Source organism: Chiloscyllium plagiosum, unplaced genomic scaffold (genome assembly GCF_037043375.1).
Source record: "Chiloscyllium plagiosum isolate Xiang-an unplaced genomic scaffold, Cpla_swu_hap1 HiC_scaffold_25, whole genome shotgun sequence".
Taxonomy (NCBI): domain Eukaryota; kingdom Metazoa; phylum Chordata; class Chondrichthyes; order Orectolobiformes; family Hemiscylliidae; genus Chiloscyllium; species Chiloscyllium plagiosum.
The window spans coordinates 29,852,767-29,878,263 of NW_028270163.1; the positions used below are offsets into that span (position 1 = coordinate 29,852,767).

A 25,497-nucleotide genomic window follows, 5' to 3' on the forward strand; every position below is an offset into this window, starting at 1 on the left:
GTCCAAGCTGAGCTCCAGAGATGAGGTGAGGGGGTCTGCTCTTGACATCAAGCAGCCCCAGAAAAGCTGGAGTCAATGGGAATCAAGGGGAAAACTCAGCTTATTGGAGTCATACCTGGCACAAAGGAAGATGGTTGCAGTTATTAGAGATCATTTATCTCAGCCCCAGGACATCTCTTCAAGAGTTCCTTTATGTAGTTCCTGGATCAAACTATCTTCTACTATTTCAACAATGTCATTTCTATCATTGTAAAGTCAGAAGTGGGGATGTTTACTGCTGACAATACAACAATTTGTGACTCCTCAAACACTAAAACAGTTGGTGTCTACTTCCAGGCCTGGGCTAACAAGTGGCAAGTTATCTTCATGCCACAAATGCACTAGACAATAACTATCTCCAACAAGGAAGTATCTATCTATAGCCCTTTGACATTCATTGGCATTACCATGACTGAATTGCATACTATGCTGGCACAGTGGCTCAATGGTTAGCACTGCTGCCTCACAGTGCCAAGTATCTGGGTTCAATTCCTGCTTCGGGTGACTGTGTGGAGTTTGCTGATTCTCCCTGTGTCTGTGTGGGTTTCCACTGGGTGCTCTGGCTTCCTCCCACAATCCAAAGATGGTCAGGTGAATTGGCCATGCTAAATTGCCCATAGTTTTAAATGCATTAGTCAGGGGTAAATCTAGGGTAGGGGAATGGATCTGGGTGAGTTACTCTTTGGAGGGTCAGTGACTTGTTGGGCCAAATGGCCTGTCTCCACACTGTAGGGAATCTAATCTATCAACATCTTTGGTTTAATATGGACTAGAAACCCCTGATTCTGAACTATATTAACATTCCTTCACTGTCACTGGATGAAAATCCTGCATCTCCCTTCCTAACAAATCTTCAGTGTCCATACTAGCCAAGGACTGCAGCAGTTAAAGAAAGCAACTCATCCCTTTTTTCTGCATCACATTTAGGGATGGACATTAAACGCTGTCCTAACCAGCAGCACTTACATCTCAGGGATAAATAAAACTAAAAAGGATAGTAACTCGACAATAACAACTTACCTCTATGTGAGCATGATTCCCATATTTGTAAGCTGTTTTTAAACATTGTTCATATAATATTCTAGTTTTGAAATATAATTTTGACCTTTGTGCAATTAGGTGTTGTTAAAGGTAAATTTATTCAGATAAGCATAATCAGACAAAAAAGTGACACAAAGTCAATGAAGGAGAAGATTCTAACACCAATTCCAGGGTGAACAGTGAAGGTGCAACAACGTGTTCCTTATGTGATGCCTTTAGTAAGTGCTTCAGAGTAGTACTCTTAAACAAAATTTGACACTGAACTCGATAAGAGATAGCAGGCAAAGCTTTGTCAAACAAATATGTCCTTGGGAGAATTTTAAAGATGGGATGAAAATGAAAAGGTTTAGGGAGGCATTTCAGGTTAGGTCCTCAGCAGCAGAAAGGATGGTGTCCAATAAAGGAACAATTAAAATTGAGGATCATTGGAAAGGCTCTGATATTCTGGAAGGTTCTTATACTGAGTGTTTGGAGAAATGCAATTGTACCTTAGTAGTGATTTTAAAAACCTGGAAAACATGAGAGTGTGCATAAATCCAAAGGATATCAGTAAACCATTGAAAATATCTCAGCAGTCCATGTCAACTACTGAAGAAACTTTGCCACAATTTGCCAAGGCAAAGGTCATTAATACCCTCAATGTAAAAGATTGTTACTGGCAAGTGACTCTGGATGAGAGCAGCAGTTTTCTAACTATATCCTGGATGCCATTCAGGAGCTACAGATACTTGTGCATGCTATTTGACATTTCCACTGCTCTAGGAGAATATTAACGTTGAATGCGTGAGATGGTTAGTGATCTTCCATGAAATGGAACTGTCGTAGATAATCTGCCAGTCTATGGATGCGAAGACACAATGATACAATGGCACAATGGAAGAAACCATTACAGACCATGATCAGAATCTAGTGCGACTGCCAGATAGATAAATCTGAAGCTAAACAAGAAAATGATTGAGTTGAAGATGCCTGAAGTCAAATCCGTCAACCACATTTTGAAGATGAAAGGATTTCACTAAATTCTGACAAAGTGGGACTTGTAGAAGAGCTGCCATGACCAACGAATGTGAGCAGACTGCAGGGATTTATTAGATTCCATGAACTATTTAGCAGAGTTTATGCCTGATTTATCAACAGCATGTGGACCGCAGTGCAAGCTCAGTGCCCAGGACAGACAATAGAATTCAGGCACAGAACAAGAAGCAGCTTTTACTAGAATAAATTAAATAATGATAACAAACACTAATGTACAACAAAGTCATGAATGTAATCATATAATTGTATGAGGCCAGTGAGACAAGACTGGAACAAATCTTATGCAGATCAGGTCTACAGCAGGTCATCAATGAATCAACTGGGGCAAAAATGCTTAATCTCATCATCACCTATATGCTCAATGAAATGTATCTGTCCATGACAATATTGGGAGGAGTGACTGTGCACAGTGCTTGTGGAGATATAGCCATATCTTTACATTGAAGATATCCATCATCATGTTGCGTGGCACTAACACCATGCTAAATGTGTGGCATGGTGGCTCAGTGGTTCATGCTGCTGCCTACAGTTTCCTCCCACAGTCCAAACATGTGCAGGTTAATAGATTGGCTGTGTGAATTGCTGGGTTTTGGGGTTGGTGTGGGTCCAGGTGGTATGTTCATCAGAGGGTGGTTGCAGCCTTGATGGGCTGACTGGCCTTTATCTGCACTGTAGGTATTCTATGATTAAATGGGTAGACTTTGAACAGATTGATCAACTCAAGACTTCCATAAGGAGTGAGTCCTAAAGAAGGGTCACTGGACTTGAAGCATTTACTCCAATTTCTCTCCACAGACCTGCTGTGATTTTCCAGCAATTTTGGTTTTTGTATCCGATTTTCAGCATTTGCAATTCCTTTTGGTTTTTCTTCCATAAGGGCCTGTGTGCCATCAGCAGAAGCAGAATTGTATTCAAGTACAATCTGTAACCTCATAGTCTGGCATATTCACCACTCTATCATCACCATCACACCGATGATGAACCCTGCTTCATTGGAGTGTGCAGGCGGGAATGCCAGGAGCAGCACTGACTTAAAAAAATACCAACCTGGTGAGGTTCCGAAACAGGACTACTTACAAAAAAGCACAAACTAGCAATTGACAAAAAGTACTGAACGATTCCACAACCATCTGATCAGATCTCAGCTCTGTGTTTCTGCCAGATCCAGACAACATTCCCACAATAGGACTGAAGACTTGTGCCCTAGAACTTGCTGTGCCCTGAGTCAAGTTCTTCCAGTACAGCTACAACTCCAGCACTTATCTCACAGTGTCCTGTAAGCTAAAAAGCAGGATAAGTCCAACTTGACCAATTATCACCCCAATGATCTACTCTTAAAATCAGTAAAGTGATGAAAGGTGTCATGAATAGTGTTGCCAGGCAACCATTGCTGTGCAATAATGCACTCACTGATGCTCAGGGCCACTCAGCTTTACAGCCTTAGTTCAAACATGGACAAAAGAGCTGAATTCCGAAGGTGAGGTGAGAATGACAGCCCTTGACATCAAGCCTATATTTTACCAAATGGGGGTATCAAGAAACACGAGTAAAAACTGAAGTCAATAGGAATTAGGGAAATCTCTCAGCTGATTGGTTGGAGTCATAGCTGGCACAAAGAAAAATGGTGGTGGTTCTTGGAAGTCAGTCATCTCAGCTCCAGGTCAGCTCTGCAGGAGTTCCTCAGGGTAGTGTCCTCAGACCAATCATCCTCAGCTGCTACATCAATGATCTTCCCTCAATAAGCTCAGAACTGGGAAAGATTAATGATAATTATACAATGTGATAATTATACAATGTTCAGTACCATTTACAATTCCTTAAATACTGAAGCCATTCCAAGGCAACAAGATCAGGATAAATCCAGATTTAGACTGACCAATGACAAGTAACATTCACACCAGAAAAGTACCAGGCAGTGACCATCTCAAGCAACTGAGAATTGAACCATCACTCCTTGACATGACACAATGGCATAACCATCACTGAACCCCCACTGTTGGCCAGGAATTATCATTGACTAGAAACTCAGCAGTTCCAGCCACATAAATAATGGGCTGCAAGAGCAAGTTAGAGGCTAGAAAGCTTGTATTGAGTAACTCAGCTCCTCTCCATTTTCCTGGATGAGTGCAGTTCTAACAATATTCAAAAATATTGACACAATCCAAGACAAAATAACATACTTGATTAATACCATAGCTACAAATATTCAGTCCCTCTACCACCGATGCTCAGGAGCAGCAGTGTATAACCCACAAGATGCACTGCAGAAAATCACTGAAGCTCCTAACACAATCTTGTAAACTTGTAACCCCTACCATCTCAAAGGACAAGGGCAGGAGACACATAGGAGACACCCCTCCAAGCCATTAACCATTCTGACTTGGAATCATATCACTGTTACTTCTTTGTCATTATCCAAAATCCTAGAACTCCCTAACAGCATTATGGGTCTACATATACCAAATAAACTGCAGTGTGGTGGAACTGGGTGAGATGCTCTTTGGAGAGTCGGTGTGGACTTGTTGGGCCGAAGAGCCTGTTTCCACACTGTATAGAATGTAATCTAATCTACAGTGTGGAAGCAGGCCATTCAGCCCATTGAGTCCGCACTGACCCTCCAAAGTGTGACCCACCCAGGCCCATTTCCCTCTGACTAAATGCCACCTAACACTATGGGCAATTTAGCATGGCCAATTCAACTGACCTGCACATCTTTGGACTGTGGGAGGAAACCGGAGCACCCGGAGGAAACCCGCACAGACACGGGGAGAATGTGCAAACTCCACACAGACAGTCACCCGAGGCTGGAATCGATCCTGAGACCCTGGTGCTGTGAGGCAGCAGTGCTAACCACTGAGCCACCATGCCACCCAATACTATTCTATGATTATGTATATCAGTGTCAGATAACTGTTACGTTATTATTCAACATTCCAGGACACTTTGTTCTTGACAAGGTACAATCAGATCAATAAAAGGATGAATGTTTATTCCAACCTGACACAAACCTGCACATTATGTCCAACAAATGGATCATCATGTAAGCAGTGAAATGTAGCAATTGAAGTGCAGGGTGTATATTGTATTTTAGCATCCACTCTCAGATCACTGCATCAACAGATTTCAGGAATGAATCCATTAATGTAACACATAGTTAATGTACAGGAAAATATGTATCAGCTGACAAACAGAACTTTTATCACACATATATATGCATTCTATGTAAACCTAGTGAAAAATGGAACTATGCCACCAGCATTTTTGTGTTATCTGGTAGAGAATGTATTTCAGTGTCATTAGGGAAAAGACGCTCCCAACCTTGACTGCAATGGAATGTCTTTTTGAAAAAATAAATCAATGATGTCTTGTGTCAAAGCTGCTTGAGATGCTGATGTATTATGAACTAGGCTGTATTGTATACAGGATTTGCTTGACTAATCTTCACTGTGATAGTTGAAGAAGCTGTTGTATCCAGGTTACTGTCTACAATTCCATCTTGGATTGCTTCAGATTTAAATTAAATCTAAACCATCTTATCTCGTTCAAAAAAATGAACAAATGGAAATACAATAAAAGTTACTTATTTCTGTCTATGCAGGTTCTCATTTTTACAAAGGCATGCAATCCTGCATTTTCTTCAGTTGCTGTTGCATTGGAAGTAGCAGCCAACAAGTGATAGCTGTCACTTTGGATGGCTTGTGTGTTCCATATGAATTACTTCAAGGTTATTTCCTGATGGAGCAGTTCAATTCCACCAATACCCAAAATATTTATGCACTTCACAATTTGTACATGGCTGTAATAATAATAAAAAAAAGATTAAGCATCAGCCTTGATATCTGTGAATGCATTCTTGTGAGTGAATCAGAAAGTTGCAGGTTCATGCCCTATTTCAAGATTTGATTATCTGGGCTGAAGCTTCAGTGCAGTTAGGAGGGAGAGCTGTAACTATGGAGTGACTGAGGTGATTTTCACCTACATGGATAAATGGGTCAAACACAGCGGTCATGCAGAACAATTCACAAGAGACTGGTGCTCACTGTTAGTCAGTCAGCAAGCTGCCAGCAATAAAAAAGTGCTGCAGCTCTATGTCAATGGCCTGTACCAGCAGCTTACAGGAGTTGCAATGGAATGTAAAAGTGAGGTGAGGTTTAAATTAGACACCTGATCTGAGCAAGTCCCATTATTATCTGGTTGGTTTGTTTACAATCAGTGTTCCTATATTTCACCACTTCTTAATTGCATTTAGCCTTTTGAGGAAGAGGGAATTATATGTGATTTTTTTCTCTCTTCCGGTCCTCTCGAGTTGATTTTTATCTAGTGTACTTAATAGGCAGGCACTGGTTGCAATGATCATATTGTCCACCTGATGGCACCAATGAGAGGTCTGAATTATTTTGGTCAGGCCCTATTGGCATTCAGCCATTGAGATATCTGTGAAAGCTTAAAGTCCAGGTAGAACAGATAATTAGGTTGTCTTAGCAAGAGAATGGATGTGGAGGTAACAACAGAAGAAATATACATTCATAGCAACTGGCAACAATTTTGGAACATTGATGCTGGTACAGAGACCTAATCTACTTGATCCTGGTAAAATACGACTAAAAGTATGCTGCCTTCCAGTTCGTTTTCCACTAAAATCACAATGTAATCCTCAAGATTGAAGAACTTGATTGTATGTATATTTTAATATTGAAGTAAAATCCCAATTGATTTCAGGTGTAAACATTGCCACCCATCTTGAGGCTCACTTGAAAAAAAATTATGTGATTGATTAGTACAACTTATTTTTTTTTAAACTTGTGTTTCAGTATTGCATTATTTTTTAGTTTAAATGCATATCTTTGAACTGTGGGAAGAAACTGGAGCACCCAGATGAAACCCACCCTGACATGTGCAAACTCCACACAGATTGCCACCCAAGCGTGGCATCCAACCCAGTTTCCTGGTGCTGTGAGGCAGCCATGCTAACTGCTGAGCCACCGTGCTGCCCTCTATGACTGTGGCCACCAAAATGGAGCCTGGTTTTCACTACCAGCCAGAACTGAGTTGCCTCCCACTTTCGGCCCAGGTAAAGGATGTCTGCCCATATACATAAAGTGTTCATTTTAACTGGAGACCAAAAAAATTGTGCTATTTAAAAGTATGAATTGTGCAGATTCTGGATTTTGAGGAGATGGGACTTTAATAGCCATCAATTTGAGTAAATGCATTCTAAAGAAAAAAATTGAAAAGCATTCTAAACTCTAGCTGAAGTAGATAGTTCACTGTAGTATTTAATATTGATTTATTGGTTGGCTTCCTCCTGAGCTTTTATATTCTATCCATACATTCTCATTGTTTAGAGCATTTTAATGGAATCCTTCTTGCCCAAAATCTATTTACCTTAATTGTTGTGGCCTTCAAGGTTATTTTAATAATCAAATCAACTCTTTCAATCAAAATCTGGAAGAATGTAATATGACATTTTTGTAAAGAAAAATGCTCTGTAATTCTTCCCAAATAAATCATTCAATAGCTTTTGTGATCCAAAGCAGCTGAACCTGCCTTGTCTGAAAACCACAAATAATGATTTGTGTTTTTTTTAAAACTGCTGCAAGAAAGAATTGCTTATTTTTTAACAAGTTGCTGCCTGACAGCAAATTGTAATTATATACAATTATTCCTGAAAAATATGGTTACCTGCTTATTAAAAATATGTTACTATGACTATTAAATTTTCTCTAAAATGTCTCTAAATGAATAAAATGCAACTGCTTCCCATTAAAATCATGCCATTCTCATTGGTTAATGTGTTATTAATTATTGATGTTAAATTTCTGTTCTGTAATTGAAAATGTTAGGTTTTTTGTATTATGTATGCAATATAGTAATTCTCATGCAATTTCCTAAAATGCAACGAGTGAAGTATTTTTCTAACATAATGAATACACTGTGTTGACAATCTTTGTTATGATCTTGCAAATCAGATTTTTCTATATTGTAAGATACTGAAAATTGAATAGATGAATTTGAAATTGAGGACTGCTTGAAATTTCAATGCAGTTCTTTGTATGAAAAAGCTAGAAATTGGAACAAAGGATCAGACATTATGCCAAGTATTAATTGTAGACACAGCAAGCGTAATTCTTTGCAAAATCTCCAATGGTGTTGGCTGATATGAATACTGTGTCAGTTCTACATCATCATGAATGACTGGGATAGAATTCAGGATGGATTAATTCCTGACTCCAAATATCCGACTCGGAACTAAGGATAAGTACACAGCCCATGAACAGTGGCTCAGTTGGTTTAGTCTACTTAACCAAACCGTCAAACTCAAACCTGGTAGGCCCTGATCAAATTGCTTTTCCTTCTCTACCTCAATGCCAACTTTCCTTTCACATCATTAGAGAAGAAATATCTGAACAGAACATTCATTTATTTGGGGACTTAAAGTTTGTACTGTACCTACTTATAGTCCATACAATTATTCAAATCATTGGCATCGGATTGATTCAGCGGTTCAGTTTTCTATGTTTGAATTTAAAAGAATTGTATGGACTTTCAACCATTTTACAAGGCTCGTGATATTCATGCTTTGATTAGAAGTCTGTCTACTTCACGTACATAAATAATTGTAGATCAAGCTGAAGCAAAGAGCCATGTGATGATCAGCCATGTACTGGTACTTGAGACCATTTTTATACCTTTCATTCATGAATGCACTAGATTTCCGACAAAAAAACATTTAAATGAATGCTGAGCACAATTCTGCATAATGTTTTCTCTTTACTACTTGAATAGCTGTTTGGAATGAGAACATAAGGAGTTTTCCTGGCTAAAGGAAATCAAGCTTTTTAGCCTTGTTTGTATTGTTGTAAATATTTAAAGTACAATTTAATATGTGCTTTGATTATATATTTTCCAATATTTCTGAAATTTGAAATGCTTTGCAGAAAAACAGGCTTTATTTTTATTCCATACATCCTGTTTGTGTTCTAAGTGGATTGCACTATTATTTCATGCTTGAGTTGTCGTGCAAGTTAAAAGGAAACATCTGAATGAGATAAGGTACAAAATTGTATTTACAGCCCTTGGTAACTGGCCTACCAATGATTGAGGGCTTGTTTTGAATGAGCACAGATATAGTTACAGAACTTTTACAACCAGCTTTTCCTCAAAGTAGAGTTGTGTTGTTTTTGTCATCCACCAACCTGTTACAGGCTGGAGTGGAATTACTTACTGCTCCATCCAGACCCTGGTGAGATGCCACAATTTATTGTGGTTCTAGATGGGACAGCCCAAACTGTGAAGCTCCTGGCTGAGGAGGGATGAACTGGCTTTCCCTTTTTATTCACTGAACTAACTCCACAGAGACCAATCTCACATCACCTTGATTCACACATGCATAATAATTAACACTGGTTCAGCTTCCCCAAAACCAGCTCTTAGAGTGAACAGAAACTTTGACAGTCCTGTTTATGTCTGTCCGCCAGGGCTCCCTGACCATGTTAACAGTCCCAAACAGGGAACTCTTATACTGTGAGGTCCACTCGACTAACCTTGCTGTAATGGGAGAAAGTGAGCACTGCAGATGCTGGAGATCAGAGTTGAAGAGTGTGGTGCTGATAAAGCACTGCCGGTCAGGCAGCTTCCAAGGAGCAGGAGAATCGACTTTTCAAGCATTAGCCTTTCATCAGGAATTAACCTTGTTATGATCACTACATTCACCCCATCCCCTTGCCTTTTTGCAATAAAGCCCATTGAAAGAATGATCCTTTCCTCTTGGATAACTTTCTCCCAGACCCAAATTAACTTAAATTTTAAAAGGAGTCAATTTAACCAGGCTTTCTTAAGTTAAAAACGATGGAATATTAATTACTAAATGTAAGACAAATTAGTAGCACAACACAATACATGCAAATTAAAACTAAGAAGTGAGTTTAAGAAGGTAAAAGTTTTTTTTTAATAAAAAGAGATATTTGGTTCATTCTCTGAACAGCTCATGAAGAATGAATAGCTGAACATTGTGACCATTGCAGTAGAGCTTACAGCTTTTTGAGATTCTTGATTTTGTAGGCTGATTAAAGTTCCTTCATCCTGATTCCTTTTCTAAACTGCTTTGCAGCACTCAGAGTGAGAGAGTCTTTATGTGCAAATTGGGGCCAACTAGGGGGTAATTCTGCAATTGTGACCTTCACAGTTCACAAATACTCCAATGCAGGTATACAATACAGCACTCGGTCCCACTAGTCTACTCCAGCAGAATTGGAAATGGCACTTTTCTTACTTGTGTACTTGTTTATTCTTAAAAGGAACATAACAAGTGTCTGCAGTTTAGGACATAATCTGCAGGGATTGGCTTGCTGTCGAACAATGGGCCATTAGCCCCACATTTAATTATAGTAATAAGAAATCACAGTCCAGTCTGTTTTGAAGTTTCTCTGATACTTTCAGGTGTTACACCCCACTGGTCCCACAGATATTCTTTATGCACCTGCAATTACTAATTTCTCTGCAGTCCTCTTTTTAAACAACATACATTTTGAAATTAAAAGTCAAAAATGCCCTTAGTATTTTAGGGTTCTGATCCATCATCATAACAACACCATAGTTCACCTTCGGAGGTGAATGGAACATATGAATAATAATATTAGGGATATATAGTACCAGCTCATGTGGGAAATTTGGAGAGCAGAAATTGTGGATATGCTTCTGGTGCTACCTTATGAAGATATACCATCAACTGTAATGTTGGGTTCTGAACTTAATACAGAATTTAATTAAACAGAATTTCAAATTGCAACTTGAGGAATTTGACAAAGTATGTTTTTTTTCTTGACCACCATTTATTAACAGTTTTAAAGTAGTCAATAAAATAATCAATGGTAGTTGAGGGAATATAAAAATATCTGTCTACGAGTACATAAGGGCATGTAACAATACGTAAACAAATGTAGCTTATTTTAAGAGGGAAGCAAACAGTTTTCTGCATGGGCAAAAGTAAGTGGGCAAAAAGTTGGCAAATGGTTGAAATTTTGTGGGAAAGTGTGAAATTGTTCATTTCGGAAGGGACAGCAAAAGAACACAGTTTTACTTAAATGGAAAGAATTACAGAATGAAAAGGACTTGGGGTATTTATGCATGAAACTCAGAAAGTGAGCACACAAACGCAGTAGGTAATTAGGAAGGCTAGTGGAATGTTGGCCCTTATTTATTTGGACAATAAGAATAGGAAGTCTTGTTGCAATGGAACAAGGTGCTGGTGAGAGCATATCTGGATACTGTGAGCAGTTTGGGTCCCCTTATTTAAGGAAATATATCATTTCATTGGAGGCAGTTCAGTGAAGTTTCACTAGGATGATTCTCAGTATGGAGAGATTGTTTTATGAGCAAAGGGACTCTAGTTATTAGATGTTAGAAGAATGACAAGTGATCTCATTGAAACATATCGTATTCTTCAGAGGCTTGACAGAGTAACTGTGGAAAGGATGTTTCCCCTCTTGGGAGGGTTTAAGACCGGGAGCATAGTCTCAGAATTAAGGGTCTCCAATTCAAGACTGAGTTAACAATGAATTTCTTTGCTCAGAGGGTTGAGGGTCTTCATAACTCCTTGCCACAGACATCTGTGAGGGCAGAGTCCATGTGTCTATTTAAGGTTGAGATAGATAGATTCTTAATCAATTGGGAGTTGAAGGTTATGGGTAAAGGCAGGGACATGGTCAGCCATGATCCTACTGAATGGCAGAGCAGGTTTGAGGGGCTGAATGGTCTATTCCGTTCCAATTTCCTGCGGTCTTATATTTCCCCATTATTCATTTGTTTAGAAAAAAACAACGTAGCAAGTGGTAATTTGATCCATTGCACATTTACTGATAGTTGTGGCTCAATTTTACAATCACTTCTGGATGCATTTTCTGTGGGGAGTGTTAGAACATATAAAATTAGATAGATGCCCAACCCACCTCCTTCTTACCTCCCCCCAAAGTATTACATAATACAGGGGGCATGCCCTTTGTGCATTCTCCAAAACCCACCTTTCACCCCTCTCATCCCCCTCCCTAAGAGGGTCAAACCTTCTCCACCCAACATGTTCAACTTGTCCAAGTCACAGATCCCTTGGGCCCTCTTTATCAGATTGGTTGGACTCCTGGTAATACCCACTCTAACCTCCTTGCTGTGGCTAAGACAAGCAGAAAGGGTACAGCTCCAGAGGATTGGGCCTCCTTCTACAGTGGGACAGAGTTCCAGTTTCTACCATGTTAGCAAACCTGCAGCCTGCTATGGCAGTGGGGGTCGACTTCTTTAAGGTCCATCAGCTGCCATCGATTTTCCATTATGGGGGAGTGTGAGCTGTCCACATCCCCCTCTGTAAAATCCAACCCTGAACTTTCAATTGGGGTTATCTTTATTTCTATCTCTTCACTCTTTTGTCTTTCCTTTTCATTTGTATATTCATTATTTTTAAGTATCTATCTACTTTTGTTTTAAATAATGTTTTATTCTTGTCCTGACAGCCAGTCATGGTAAGGAAGTCCATATTGTATTCCATATGTGAAAATGTTCTCTTTACATTGCTTATGAAAATATTGAGTTTATGTTTCTTTTTATTGACGCCTTAAATCGTTCGCTATTTATCTTCTCAAAAATATGTGTAAGTATAAAAAAGCTCTGTTAGATTCCATCCTAAAACTCCATTCCAAATAAGAAAGACAAACAATTTCAAGCAATTGTTCATTACAACAGTCTCTTATTTGCTGCATCATTCCAGTGAATCACAACAATAAACTTTTCAGAGTTCTCATTTCCTTCCTGAAATGTAATGCTTTAACTTGGCTGGCCAAAGATATAATCCTCTTATGTATTTCCATTTCCAATATGCCTTTGCACACAATAGAAATTTTTGCTGTTTTTTTTGTTTGATAAGGGTGAAAAATGCACAAAGGAAATGACAAAATCCTGTGATGTGCTCTGTAATAGTATGCCTTCTATTGACACTTTCTTTGCAACAGACTGGGATGCTGCCTGAATGAATAGGTGAAAGACCAACTTCCGATAATCCAAACTGGAGTTAATAGGAAACTCAGTCACTGTTACTTGTGGCAATTTCACTGTCGCTTTTCTCTCATAGCAGCAGGCATTCTATCGAATGGACTTCACACAACTTCTTGAACTCATGGGCAGTGGAAAGGAATCGCTAATATTCATGAAAAAGAGAATCCGGAGATTGTCAACACAATGGATTTTGGCAGTTCAGAGCCTCAGAGAGAAACTTGAGATGAGAAAGAGGCAACGGAAGAAGGTGAATAGACATTGAGATTTGAATAGGCATGGTATTCATTCAGGTATAACTCTGATCAACAACACCCGTTTAGCCACAACATAATAAGAGTATTGTCTTTGATAAGTTATTGCCTGGTGTGCTTTATTCTCTGCACTGAATTATTCAACTTCTTCGTATGTGTAAAGAAATCTAGAGATGTAAGAAAATTCAGTCAGAAAGTACCATCAAACATCATTAAAAGTCTATATTCCCTCTCACTTTACCTGCTTATCCCATAGTTTACTTTCTAATTGCTACATCAAAAAAGCAAGCAATATTATTAAGTATTCTTACAGTCCTCAATCCTAGTTCTCAGCGGATATTGATCTCGCTTTCTTAAAAGTACCAATTGATCCTGAATCAGTAGGAAACTTGTTCCATTTTCTTTTGGGAAATTAAGTGATCTTTAATATTGCTCCAGCTTGATTGGCACCACATCCAAACCATTAACTCCCTGCAGAACTGATGCTCAGTAACAGAAGTATGTGCTATCTACAAGAAACACTGCAGAAATTCACCAAAAACCCTTAGATAGCACCTTCCAAACCCATGACCACTACCATCAAGAAAGACAAAGGCAGCAGATATATGGGAACACTACAATCACCAAGTTCCCCTCAAGCCACTCACCACCCTGACTCAGAAATATACCACCATTCCTGAAATTCCCTCCCTAATGGCATTGTGGGTCTACCTACGGCACAGAGACTGCGGCAGTTCAAGAAAGAGCTCACCACCACCTTCTCAAGGGCAACTGCAGATAGGCAATAAATGCTGGCCTGGACAATGACACCCACATCCCACAAATGAATGACAAAAAAGACCAGTTTGAAAGCATTTTTTATTGTTCATGAGTTCCAGCCACCAAAGTATATACATTACATAAGAATAGGCAAGTAATGTTGTAGATGAACGGTTATGTGAATAAGACTCTACATGAAATGGTTTATACAATTCAGTCCATTTGTTTCTAATAAAGAGTCATAAGACTTGAAATATTAACTCTGCTGTCTTCCCACCAATGCTGCCAGGCCTGATGAGTTTCTCCAGCAATTTCTGTTTTTGTTTCAGTTCTTCAGCATCTACAATTCTTTAGTTTTATTTCAGTCTATTAAATGATGCTTTTCAGCTTGAAGAGTAGCATTTCTCTTAATGATAGGTGTATAAAATTTATTTTCATTACCTCTGTTGATTTAATGCCCATATACAAACATCTATTCTGTCAAGTGCTAATCTTCTATTTACTTCTCTTTGGTGTCTCACCTGCTTACTGCAGAAATCGACATGTGTAACTTTTTGTCTTTTAAAGGAGCTGCAATGATTGACAAAATGAAAGTTACTAAACAAGAGTTCACAGGGATAATTTGGAAGTATTAAATATAGCAGTTACAAGTGAGCTTCACATTTGCATGACCATATTTAGAGACTAGATATGCCACATGGTTTGATCCTAAACCACACAGCACAGAACACATTTGTTTGATCTATGGCTTGCTCTTGTAGTTGCTCACAACCACTTACACAGTTGGATATTTTGATAAATCTCAGTGCTTTGGGCTGGGAAAGGGCCAGGAGTGACCCAAATGGCCAGGGTATGAGCCCTTTCATACCCGAAACGTCGATTCTCCTGCTCCTTGGATGCTGCCTGACCTGCTGTGCTTTTCCAGCAACACATTTTCAGCTCTGATCTCCAGCATCTGTAGTCCTCACTTTCTCCTCTTTTCAAGATAGCCAAGGTGAGTTGGGGACAAAAAAGACTGTGGGAAATTATATATCTGATAAAAGGTGCAGAAATAACCAATCTTTTTAAGTGATACATGTCCACCATCAGTTGAGGCCAACACTCACTTTCTAGACTCATGAATGTGGAAACTCACTTGAACAAGGTGCCAGAGGTCTGTCAGCACTCATGAAATAAAAACAATAACAACAAATTACATTTACATATGGTCCTGTGAATACGAAGCATTTATCTAAAGAGTTGCTTGTTTCAAACATTGCTGATTGGCATTTTATTATATTTCCTTGGTTCTATGCATAAATTGAACAATTTTGAAGGATAGGTGATTGGCATTTTCAACTAACCTATTGTTAATATCAGAAGTTTATCCAACACCATAGACTGAATCTTCCAAGGAGTAGCAAACGCTGTCAGATTGCTCATCTTTTACACCAAATTTCAAATTCAGGTCTCTTGAGAAACATGGAATGTCCCTGATCTGAGAGCCTTCAGCTTAGTGTAGTTCAGTATGAAAGGCCAAACTACACTGCCTTTCCACACTCTTAGCTACCATATTCCAGGGTTTAAAGGTCTCAAAGTCTCTGATTAGCTTTGGAGAGAAGATATATGTGTGTAACATTAGTGGGTAAAGAATAGTAGCTATGTAGGTGAGAGGTTAGGGTGCATGTGGATGAAGGAGTAGGATGCCAGGTTTAAAATTTAGGGTTTGGAACCATCAATCGCTTTTACCTATACACGCCAACAATTTAAGAATTCTTAATTTATTACAATAGAGTCTTCATTTGTGCCTTAACTAACAAGTACTTATGAAATAATTATAACTTATTAAACAAACAAGATTGTATAAATATTTTGCACAAACAAATAATTAGGACAATATAGAAGGTTCTTACCTTTCGAGGCCTGGGTGGGTAAAGGGGTTGGGTGCAGGCAAGTAAGTGAGGAATTAGGGTGGCAGATGGATGAATGGATCAGTTGGTAGGTGAGTTAATGAGAATTTAACATGGCTAGTGAGTAAATGAAAGGTTACGGTTGGTTAGGTGGAAGTCATGTTGGGGTCAGGTTGTGGGGGTGCAGGGTCAGGTCAGGGATGTTATTGTTTGGGGGTGTGGGAATGGAGTGACAGGGTTAACAGAGTGAGTCAGTTTTATTGTTACTCAGAAGTTAGAGCAGTCTTTAGTTAGGCTCAGCCCAGACTAATTTTTGCCAGGCTGGCTATTCAGGTAAATGAGTCAGAACCCTCTGAAATCTCTGACTCTAACCCAGAGTTGGATACATTTCCATAGGACTCTAAATGTTTTAAGTTACCCATCGGAAGTTTAAACTTCACAAGCAATCCCTGGATAGTCAGTGCATTGGGCTTCAAATGAGTCCCACAGTCCAACTTTGAAGGTGCATTTCTGCAACCGCTATATCCCAATGGAAAGCCTGGACAACTGTAGTTTAAAGTACAGGTGAGAAAACTAAATTACTGCTTTTGTATTTAATGAAATGCATAATGTATATGACCATAGCATCAAAGAATGAAATAGGAAGCCACTTGACCTACCATGTTTGACCAATACCAAAGTATGTAACATTTTAAGTCCAATGGAACTCTGAAAAAGTGTCATAATAGATCGAAACATTTGACTGAACTTTATTGACAATTAGCTGTCAACTTAAGGGATTTTCATGGAGGGTTTCTCTTCATGACCTCCAGTAAGTTAACTCACATTATTTTCTACTGCTTGCCCCATTATTATACAATGTGACTCTCTGATGCTTCATGTTCTATTGTACACTCATCAACGTTCAATGTTACACATCACCAGCAAGATCTCCTGAGATTTCCAGTGCCACCAACATATTTAAAGCTCAGCCGTGCACTGAGTTAAGTACTGTCAGCCAGGAGCTGCTCTTCACAGTGCACATAGTGGGAGGGGAGCAAGGTCACATTGGTGGAATAGGCGACCATTCAGTGTAAATATAAGCTCACATTCATCAATGTATTGCTATTTTACATCATCACTGTCTTTTTGCCTATCATTGTAACTGCAGCAACCAAAGTAAAGTTACACAGGCTACCCATCATTAATGCCATACCATCTCAGAACCCTGTCTAAGGGACTGCTACTCTTTCCTTATAGCCCAGCACAACACCTCCTCATTGTTCAATGTGGGAACATCACAAGCTGGGAAGCCTTCCAAAGGTTGAAAATGTTAACTTTTATTGAAAAACAGTAAAGCAAAGAAAACAAAACAAATGTAAAAAAGCTGCATTTGCTTCTGGAAACAGACAGGGACTGTTTGATTTTTGAGCAACAATGAATCTGCAATCGATGAGTGATCACTGTCCTCAGCTCACATCTGCTGGAACCTGCTGTGAACAAGTCCTGTCTAGTTTGTTGTGCCTGCACTACAGCCCTGTATCATACTGAAGGTAGTGTTCCTCCTGCTCTACATCCTTACCTTCCTCCTGGAAGATTGCTGTTGTTCTTCCAACTCTTTAGTGGCAATCATGGCCCCCCCTTGCCTGCTGCCTGCTGTCTGTTGTCCTATTGTTTGCACCACAATAGCCCTGGTGGAAGAATGCATGGCATAGTAGAGCAGAGTAGAGTAGAGTAACTTTGTTTGTCATTTCTACCATACACAGCTGGTACAATAAAAATGAGACAACATTCCTCCAGGACCAAGGTGTATCTATGCTCGGCCTCAGACAGGGTTGATTAATGGAGTTGTCATCTGTGGTCTCCCAGTAGCAAACTTTATAACTTTGAAACAAGCCAAAAACGTGAGAGTTCTCAGGGAGATATGCATCATGGCAGCTCCCAGGGTACTTTGGTGCAGACTTTTAAGAATGCAATAAGGTTGATCACAGAAGAATTGCACATTGGTGGAATAGAAGCGGATCTCTTGATGAAATCTACTGCATTATGGTGCTCTTAATATGCTATGTGCATAGACTGTAGATCAGTGCACGAGGAGGAAGCGGAATGGTGGCTCATTGGTTAGCATTGCTGCCTCACAATGCCAAAGACGCAGATTCAATTCCACCTTTGGGTGGCTGTCTGTGTGGAGTTAGCACATTCTCCCCATGTCTGTGTAATTTTCTTCTAGGTGCTCTGGTTTTCTCCCACAGTCCAAAGATGTGCAGGCTGGCTGGAATGGCCATGCTAAATTGTCCATAGTGTCCAGGAATGTGAAGGTTAAGTCGTGGGAAATGCAAGGATAGGGTAGCTAGTGGGTTTGGGTGGGGTGCTCTTCAAAAGTTGTTGTCAACTTGATGAGCCAAATGGCCTGCTTCCACACTGTAGGGATTCTATGATTCTATGTTGGCAAAGCACACTGCTTGGCTGTAGCAATGACCTCATCAGGGGGAAACAAGATGAAACAGGATGATCTTGCGAACACTGCTTGCATTGCTAACAACTTTAATATATTTGTGGGTTGCGAATTAGAGATACCACATAGGGGTCCCAGGGAATCTTTGGCAGCAGCCAGTTTCATAAATGTTTGGTGCAGCTGTGACCTCGATATCCACTGAGACAGAATGACCACTTAGCCCTTCAGGTCATAGGTCAGTCTACAGCTGTTGTAAGGGTGAGCTGAGACATCCTCGCTGTACATCTCTAAGACTCTATGCAGCAGCAATGTGCCTTGTGCGTGCAGAGGTAATGACACCAAGGGCAATTGACTTTGGATCTCCTATACATTCTGAAGGGACCTTCAGCTATGATCTTTTCACGTGGAGGCTGTTTGGCAGCTACTGGAAGTTGTGTCTGGTCCTGACCTGGCTGGCACATCTGTAACACCTCCATTACTCTGTGCCTTTCTGGCAGGATGGCTACAGCAAGAATGACCCCTCCTGTGACTGACTCCATTTGTCATGCTTCCAATGAACCTGTATGAGGCCCATCAAAAACAGAACAGGTTCTTGTTGATGCATGAGCGATGTAAATGCTGACTGCTCACAAGATGGTTTGGTATCATCCTTCAGACATGGGGTGTGGAGGACACATACAAGTTGGGCTATGGAATTCCACCTACACAAATCATTGACATAGAGACCTTATTCTGATTATACAACACAAGCCATGTCACACAAATACAGTAACTGTATAGTACAACTGAAACATTGACTACCACCTACGCCCCCACCCCTCCCCAAGAAAGGCAGCATTGCAACTTGGTAATCACCAGCCATTGAAGCTGAGAGGAAACCAGCTCTATGTTCTTGTGCAGACTGAGATCTTGGATTGTTTTTGTGAATTGTTACCTGCAGCTGATTCTTAAGGCCATCTGTGATTGCTTCAGCTTCACAGAGAGGACTAATTAATCTGTAATACGATTGCATGTGATCAGGATTTGTATCCCATAGATTAGACCCTGTATGCATTTAACATTGTTGTTATTACAGATGTCTTTAACCCATACTGTCAAAGTGCCAAATTAAGGCATTAATTGAACCCTGTGAAGGGCCTTACATCACTCATAAGCAGATCTTGAGTGCTCAGACAAGAAAAAAAACAACCTAATTCCACCCAGTCTGGTGTGTTCGCAGCCAGTTTGTATTTTCATTGCATGATTGCATTCGGCTGAGGGTGAAAGGCAAATCAGATCAGGTTTGGCACAGTCAGTCATGGGCTCAATCTGGTAATTAGGAGACCACTCCCTAAAACTGCATATTCGTTTCTTCCTTGCACTTTCTGTCAACACTGTTCGGAGCCTGCACACGTTCCCATCCATTTTCCTTTAAGTCTTCATCTCCATCATTACCCCTGGCCCCACACAAAGCCACGTCAACCATTGTGCTGAACTGTCCCAAACCCATCAATGCCAAGGTTCTTGTGAATGTCAATGACCCCCGACACTCCTGCAGTTACCCATGTCCTCAAATGCACTATCAATCTCCCACACCTATGTTGAGTACCCCTCTTCACAATTATTGTCCTCTATATATCCCAGCATGATGCCTCCAAATCTTCACAATTGACTTCCCCAACATTCCTACCAGAGTAATGGCCCTTCATAACCCCCTTGATTTTCACTGAGTAGATGTCCAAGACAGACTGTGGGTCAACCCCAACAAACTGATGAGTGACTGGATCCTTGAGCGATCTCTATGCCACTCTCTGTCTGACTTACCATGATTCTCTATAGTAATTGGATTGGATCTACAGGACTGAGCATGGCTGACTGCCCAGACTCCAGTGAAATGGAGCTCCTGACCCTGATCATCCCAAATGGCTAACTGACTATATCCAATTGAAATTGGTTGCCCTTGTATGACTGTGGTGGAACTCTGCACTGACAATAACATCTTAATCAAGGACAGCTCCTTTTAAACTTTAAAACATTGCTATTTGCTGTCTTTTTCAGTCTGGAGTCCTTCTGCTCTGGCATTTTTTGCACACAAACTGTCCACCTGTCCTCGAACCAGACGGAGAGTTGTTGCTGTTCTGATGGCTCCTGGTCTCCACAACTGGTTCTGAATGTCGATCGATTGCACAGTCTGTCTCTGGGCGAATTGGACATGATTCATTCAGAGAGAATGAAGGAGGGAAAGAAATTCTTTATAAAAAGAAAGAGTCATCTTTATACAAAAGCATGTTTACAGCTAAATCATGTGATACATAAGTTAGGTTAAAAGCTCTGCCAGTGGAGGCCTTGAACTACATAATGATTAAAAGTACTCTAAGTGTGTTATAGGTCACTGAACGCAAACCCTTGGGGCTGTGACATTTTTGACATCTTCCCCAAATAATTGAGTAAAGCAACAGCGTAAACACAACTCACAATGAGTTCCTGTACCTTCTTTTTAAAAAAATGCAGTAACTTGTTTACAGTTCTTGGTTTAAAACATGTCTTTTCCTATTTTGGTCCACCAATCCAAAATAAAGAAACATAAAAAGATAACAGATTACAAATGGCACATTCTTAATGGAAATAGGAATGGCCTCCATCTGTGCTGTACTGCTTCATGATTCTATCATCCTGTTTTATAATTCTAAAAATGGAGAATAATTAAATAGTCTAGGGGAAATTTGTAATTCCTTGTATATTTGTATCTATATAAATTAATATCAATATGTGAGACAAGGATAATTTTGATGTGTGCGTCATCATTTAAAGCATAAGACTTGATTTTTTGCCTTATGTACATGAACAAAACTATTGTGATATGTGTTAAAATTTTGCCAATTAATTTCACTTCGGGTCAAATTTGAACTTCACCTGATGAAGAAGCAGTGCTCCGAAAGTTTGTGATTCACCTGACAAAGTGGTGACACCATGAAAGCTTCTAATTTCAAATAAACCTGGTGGGCTAGAACGTGGTGTCATGTGACTTCTGACTTTGTCCACCCTAGTCCAACATTAGCACCTCCACCTCCTTGTGAATGCCAAGAAGAGGCATAATAGCTATTTCTCCAGTGTGCACAATAGAATCTGTAGCCACAAACCATGTGGCAATAAAATCTAGATAGTACTCTAAAAAGGATTTCAAATATTAAACTACTCAGTGACCTATAACACACTTTGAGTACTTTGAATTGTTATTTAGTTCAAGGCGTCTGCTGGTGGAGCTTTTAATCTAACTTACATATCACATGATTCAACTGTAAAGATGCTTTTGTATAAAGATGATTTTATTTCTATAAAGAATTTCTTTCCCTCCTTCTGTTCTCTCTGAATGAATCGTGTTTGGCTGGGACTAGGGAACCTCCAGGCACTGTACAATAGTGCTTTCTGATTGACTACCAATGGGTGGAATCCCAGGTTGTTACTATTATGGTCTTTTTCTTCCTCTCTGACTGAAGCGTTTGGTTTGTATTCACTGTCTATTCATATCTGATGTCTGCAAACAGCTATCTTCTTCAAAATGGGAGGAAATGGGGAGGAATGTTCTCTAAAAATGAAATATTTAGTGCCTGTAAGAGCCAGGTGGTGCTATTCCAAATGGCACATCTATTACATTACAGACCTTCGCAATGACTTATCAAAGGTTTCATTAAAAGCAAGATGAAAATCTTCTATTCCTAGACATGGTTGATCATGCTGCTATATTATTGAATCATTATTCATGTCACTGCTGCACGCTGTTTGAAACTTACATATCAAATAAGAATGCCTCTTTAACATGCTTTATTTATATTAAATTGACATTTCATTAACAGTTTATTAATCCTTACTGATCAATACAGATAGGCCTGGCAAAACGGATTTACAATTCCAGCAGTGGGGAATGTTATGTGCTTTGCATTGTACTCAAATAGTTCAGCATCTGTGTTAATGCACACAGTCAAAATTAATGCAATAAGCATGAAACATAAAGGTCTCTCAATTAATTATTGTGCAAATTTGTACTTTAAATGACCTCTGCAGTCAACCTCTGTGCTATGTGAATGCAGATACTGTGAAATATAAGCCAAGAAATATGACAGTACAGACCCGTGAATCAACTCAGAGCTCCACTGTAGCATGAACCCTTCAACTCTTAGCTCCCCAGAAAAGTGAATCATGGCAGAACTTGCATAGATTAGATCCAGATTGCTGATCCACATTGATCAACTAAATGCCAACTTGAATGATTGACATTTCCCTAGCTCTGAAATCTCTGAAAACTTAACTGTGTGGAATTTCTTTCCTTCACAGATCTTGGTCCACCTGGGTTTCTTGACTGAGGAAGCAGGTGATGTCTTCAGCCCTGTGGTGTCAAAAGGAGGCCCATTGGGCGAGTTGGTACAATGGGCTGATATCTTAGCCACTCTGTATGTGTTGGGTCACAGCTTGAAGATTTCAGCTACTTTAAGGGAGCTACAAAGGTACTACATCTATCACACATTAATACTGAATGGAAAGGTTTATGTGCCTGCAATGCTTGTTTTAAATTCTAAAACAAGCAGATCTGACGTTAAACTGTACAGGTGTTGTATATATAGTCAAGGCTGTTAATGTTTGAGCAATGTAGCTTAGGTGTTAGAAATCCAAATAAAACTAAAAATGCTAACCGGAAATAATCAGCAGGTCAGTATCATCTGTAGAGTCAAAAAACAGAGTTAACCCTTTCTTCAGAGATTCCACCTCATCTTTGAGTACTTCAAACAAAGGGATTGAACCCTGAAGCCATTTTACCTCCACGTTACATTTGAGATTAAACAACAAATGTGGAATGAAGGAAGGTGAAATAATTTTAGGGTTTCTGTTTAATATAATAAATGAAACAAACGTTTTTGAAAGAATTTCCCTGAGTGAAAATGCGTTCCCATGCTTTTTTCAATGCAAACATTTGGTAATACTTATTCTATCATACATGATTTGCAGTTGGAAATAAAAATTAGAGCTTAACATATTCCTTTTGTAGTGCTTGTACTCTGTGATTTATCTTTTTAGCTCTTCATCTTATTGTGTATATACTTGAGAAATGACCCCCTACTTTATCTGTCTTGATAAGCGAAACTTAGTGGAACTATAGCAATAAATAATAAATAAAAGGCAGCATAACACTAATATGAAGGAAGATTCTACTTTTAAAGCTGCTCATAAAATATTTAAATTACAGGTTCTCTTAACGTATCCAGCAATTAACAAAGTCAAGAAGTGAAGGAAAGTCCATCATTTACCTGCAGTTAACTGATCTTACCTTTTGGACAGGTAGTGTTTTCCAATTACCGACTGCCATCTTGCATGCCAAGCTCATTTGAGTGGACAGCGAGCTTGAACATAATTTAGCTCACCCCATTAGCCCAAGAACCAGTTGAAGCAAGTCCACTAGGAATGGCTGCTTGGATGGGGATCCAAAACTGACCAACCACTTGTTGTACTTAAACATAATGTTGACTATTTCAGCTTAAGTTAGAAGGGCAATACAGAAAAATGACAAAGGAAGCAAAATAATATATTGGGAGATCTTTGAGTATCTATTTGCTATATTCCAGGAATATTTGCGGCAGTCGTTCCAAGGTACAGTGATAATAGAAGCACCATTAAATGTTTTATTTGGAATATAAATATTGCATTAAGTATATCATTGGAAATTGTTCCTGCTGAAGAGCTAATGACGTCAAAGTTGAGGCACAATTGTTGCTTTTGGAGCACCACACCAAACATTTTGATTTTTCTCTGTAAATTATTATTCAACCCGATTCATTAAAAATAACAAATTAACAAGAGACAGTATACAATTATAATTCAAATACAATTATAGGTAACCCTGTAAGTATATAAACTTTGATTTGCCACCAAACCACCGCTCCCCAGAAAACCTAAGGAACTACTGTTTCCATTCCAATAACAGAATTTTAAACATTTAATTTTGAAATGGCAGAATCTTTACATGGTGAGAGTGATTGGCTTAGCTTAAACATCCACAAGATGGAAACTCTTGGAAAGCAGCTGAAACCTTACTACCTACAAACTCAAGATTTTGCTCAGGAGGTACAAGGGTAGCAAATTCACTCCCAAGAGGTAGATTGGCATTGACATTATATTAGCAATGGGAATGAGACAGGGATTTTTGGATTTAATCTGCTTGGCTGAGTGAACATCCTATTAATGTAATAAATTAGGTTTTGGAAAACCAGGTAATTGCAGCAGGGCAAAGGCAGCCCTGGCCTGGGAAGCAAACCCAGCAAGCTAGGGGGAGTAGGAGCCTTTTATCTCAAAGTACTACTCTCAAACTCAGAAACTCTCTACCACTATAATCAATGACTCCCATATTAACACCAATCTTCCATGGGATTGGCCATACCTGCAGACACCCAACAACCAGAAAACCCTGTCTTTGGTTTGGAAGCTATTGCCTCTCTGACTTTGCAATCAGAACCCCTTCTACCTGAGATTGTGGATTAGGCCTACCTCATCCGATAAATTCTTCTTCAGCATTTCCATCCAATTGTAACAATTTGTTTAGTCAAGTTAAACTCCAGGGACAGAAAACCTGTTGGTAAAGTCATACTCCTGCACTGAGTTGACACTATGCAGGAAAACCCAGTGTTCAATCTTCCCACCTACTTCTAATGATTGAATGTATTGCCATCCATTCTGACTGAGTCAGAAGTCTCTGACTTATATACCAATTGGATATTCAACCTCATGCCACGTTTTCTGACAGTAAAATGGCATATTGTCTATCAGTATGATGAGTGAGAATTAAATGCTTATTATAAATTTGAATTGCCTTGCTCACAATGTTGCTGTGGGCACAAATGTAGGAATCCACTGTCCATGCATGAAGCAAGCACCTGGTCCACTCAGAGAAATCTGCTCTGTGCCTGCAATCTATAAAGCGGGAAAGAAAGCAATACAGACTTTCACTAAAAAAATAATTTTAAAATATAAACTGACTTGAGTAGGG

General features: G+C 39.4%; 1 protein-coding gene across 3 annotated transcripts in view; it reads left to right on the plus strand.

Annotated features, from left to right (window-relative positions):
* mgat5b (alpha-1,6-mannosylglycoprotein 6-beta-N-acetylglucosaminyltransferase B) overlaps window positions 1-25,497 on the plus strand; it is an 876,343-nt gene that overhangs the window by 534,324 nt on the left and 316,522 nt on the right. For 2 of the 3 annotated variants that reach the window (XM_088000554.1, XM_043714643.2), the window contains 2 exons: window positions 13,229-13,399; window positions 22,797-22,966. In XM_088000554.1, coding sequence (XP_087856680.1) covers window positions 13,229-13,399; window positions 22,797-22,966 — 341 coding nt within the window. The remainder of the gene's footprint in view (window positions 1-13,228; window positions 13,400-22,796; window positions 22,967-25,497) is intronic. The other variant, XM_043714644.2, reaches the window with a different exon arrangement.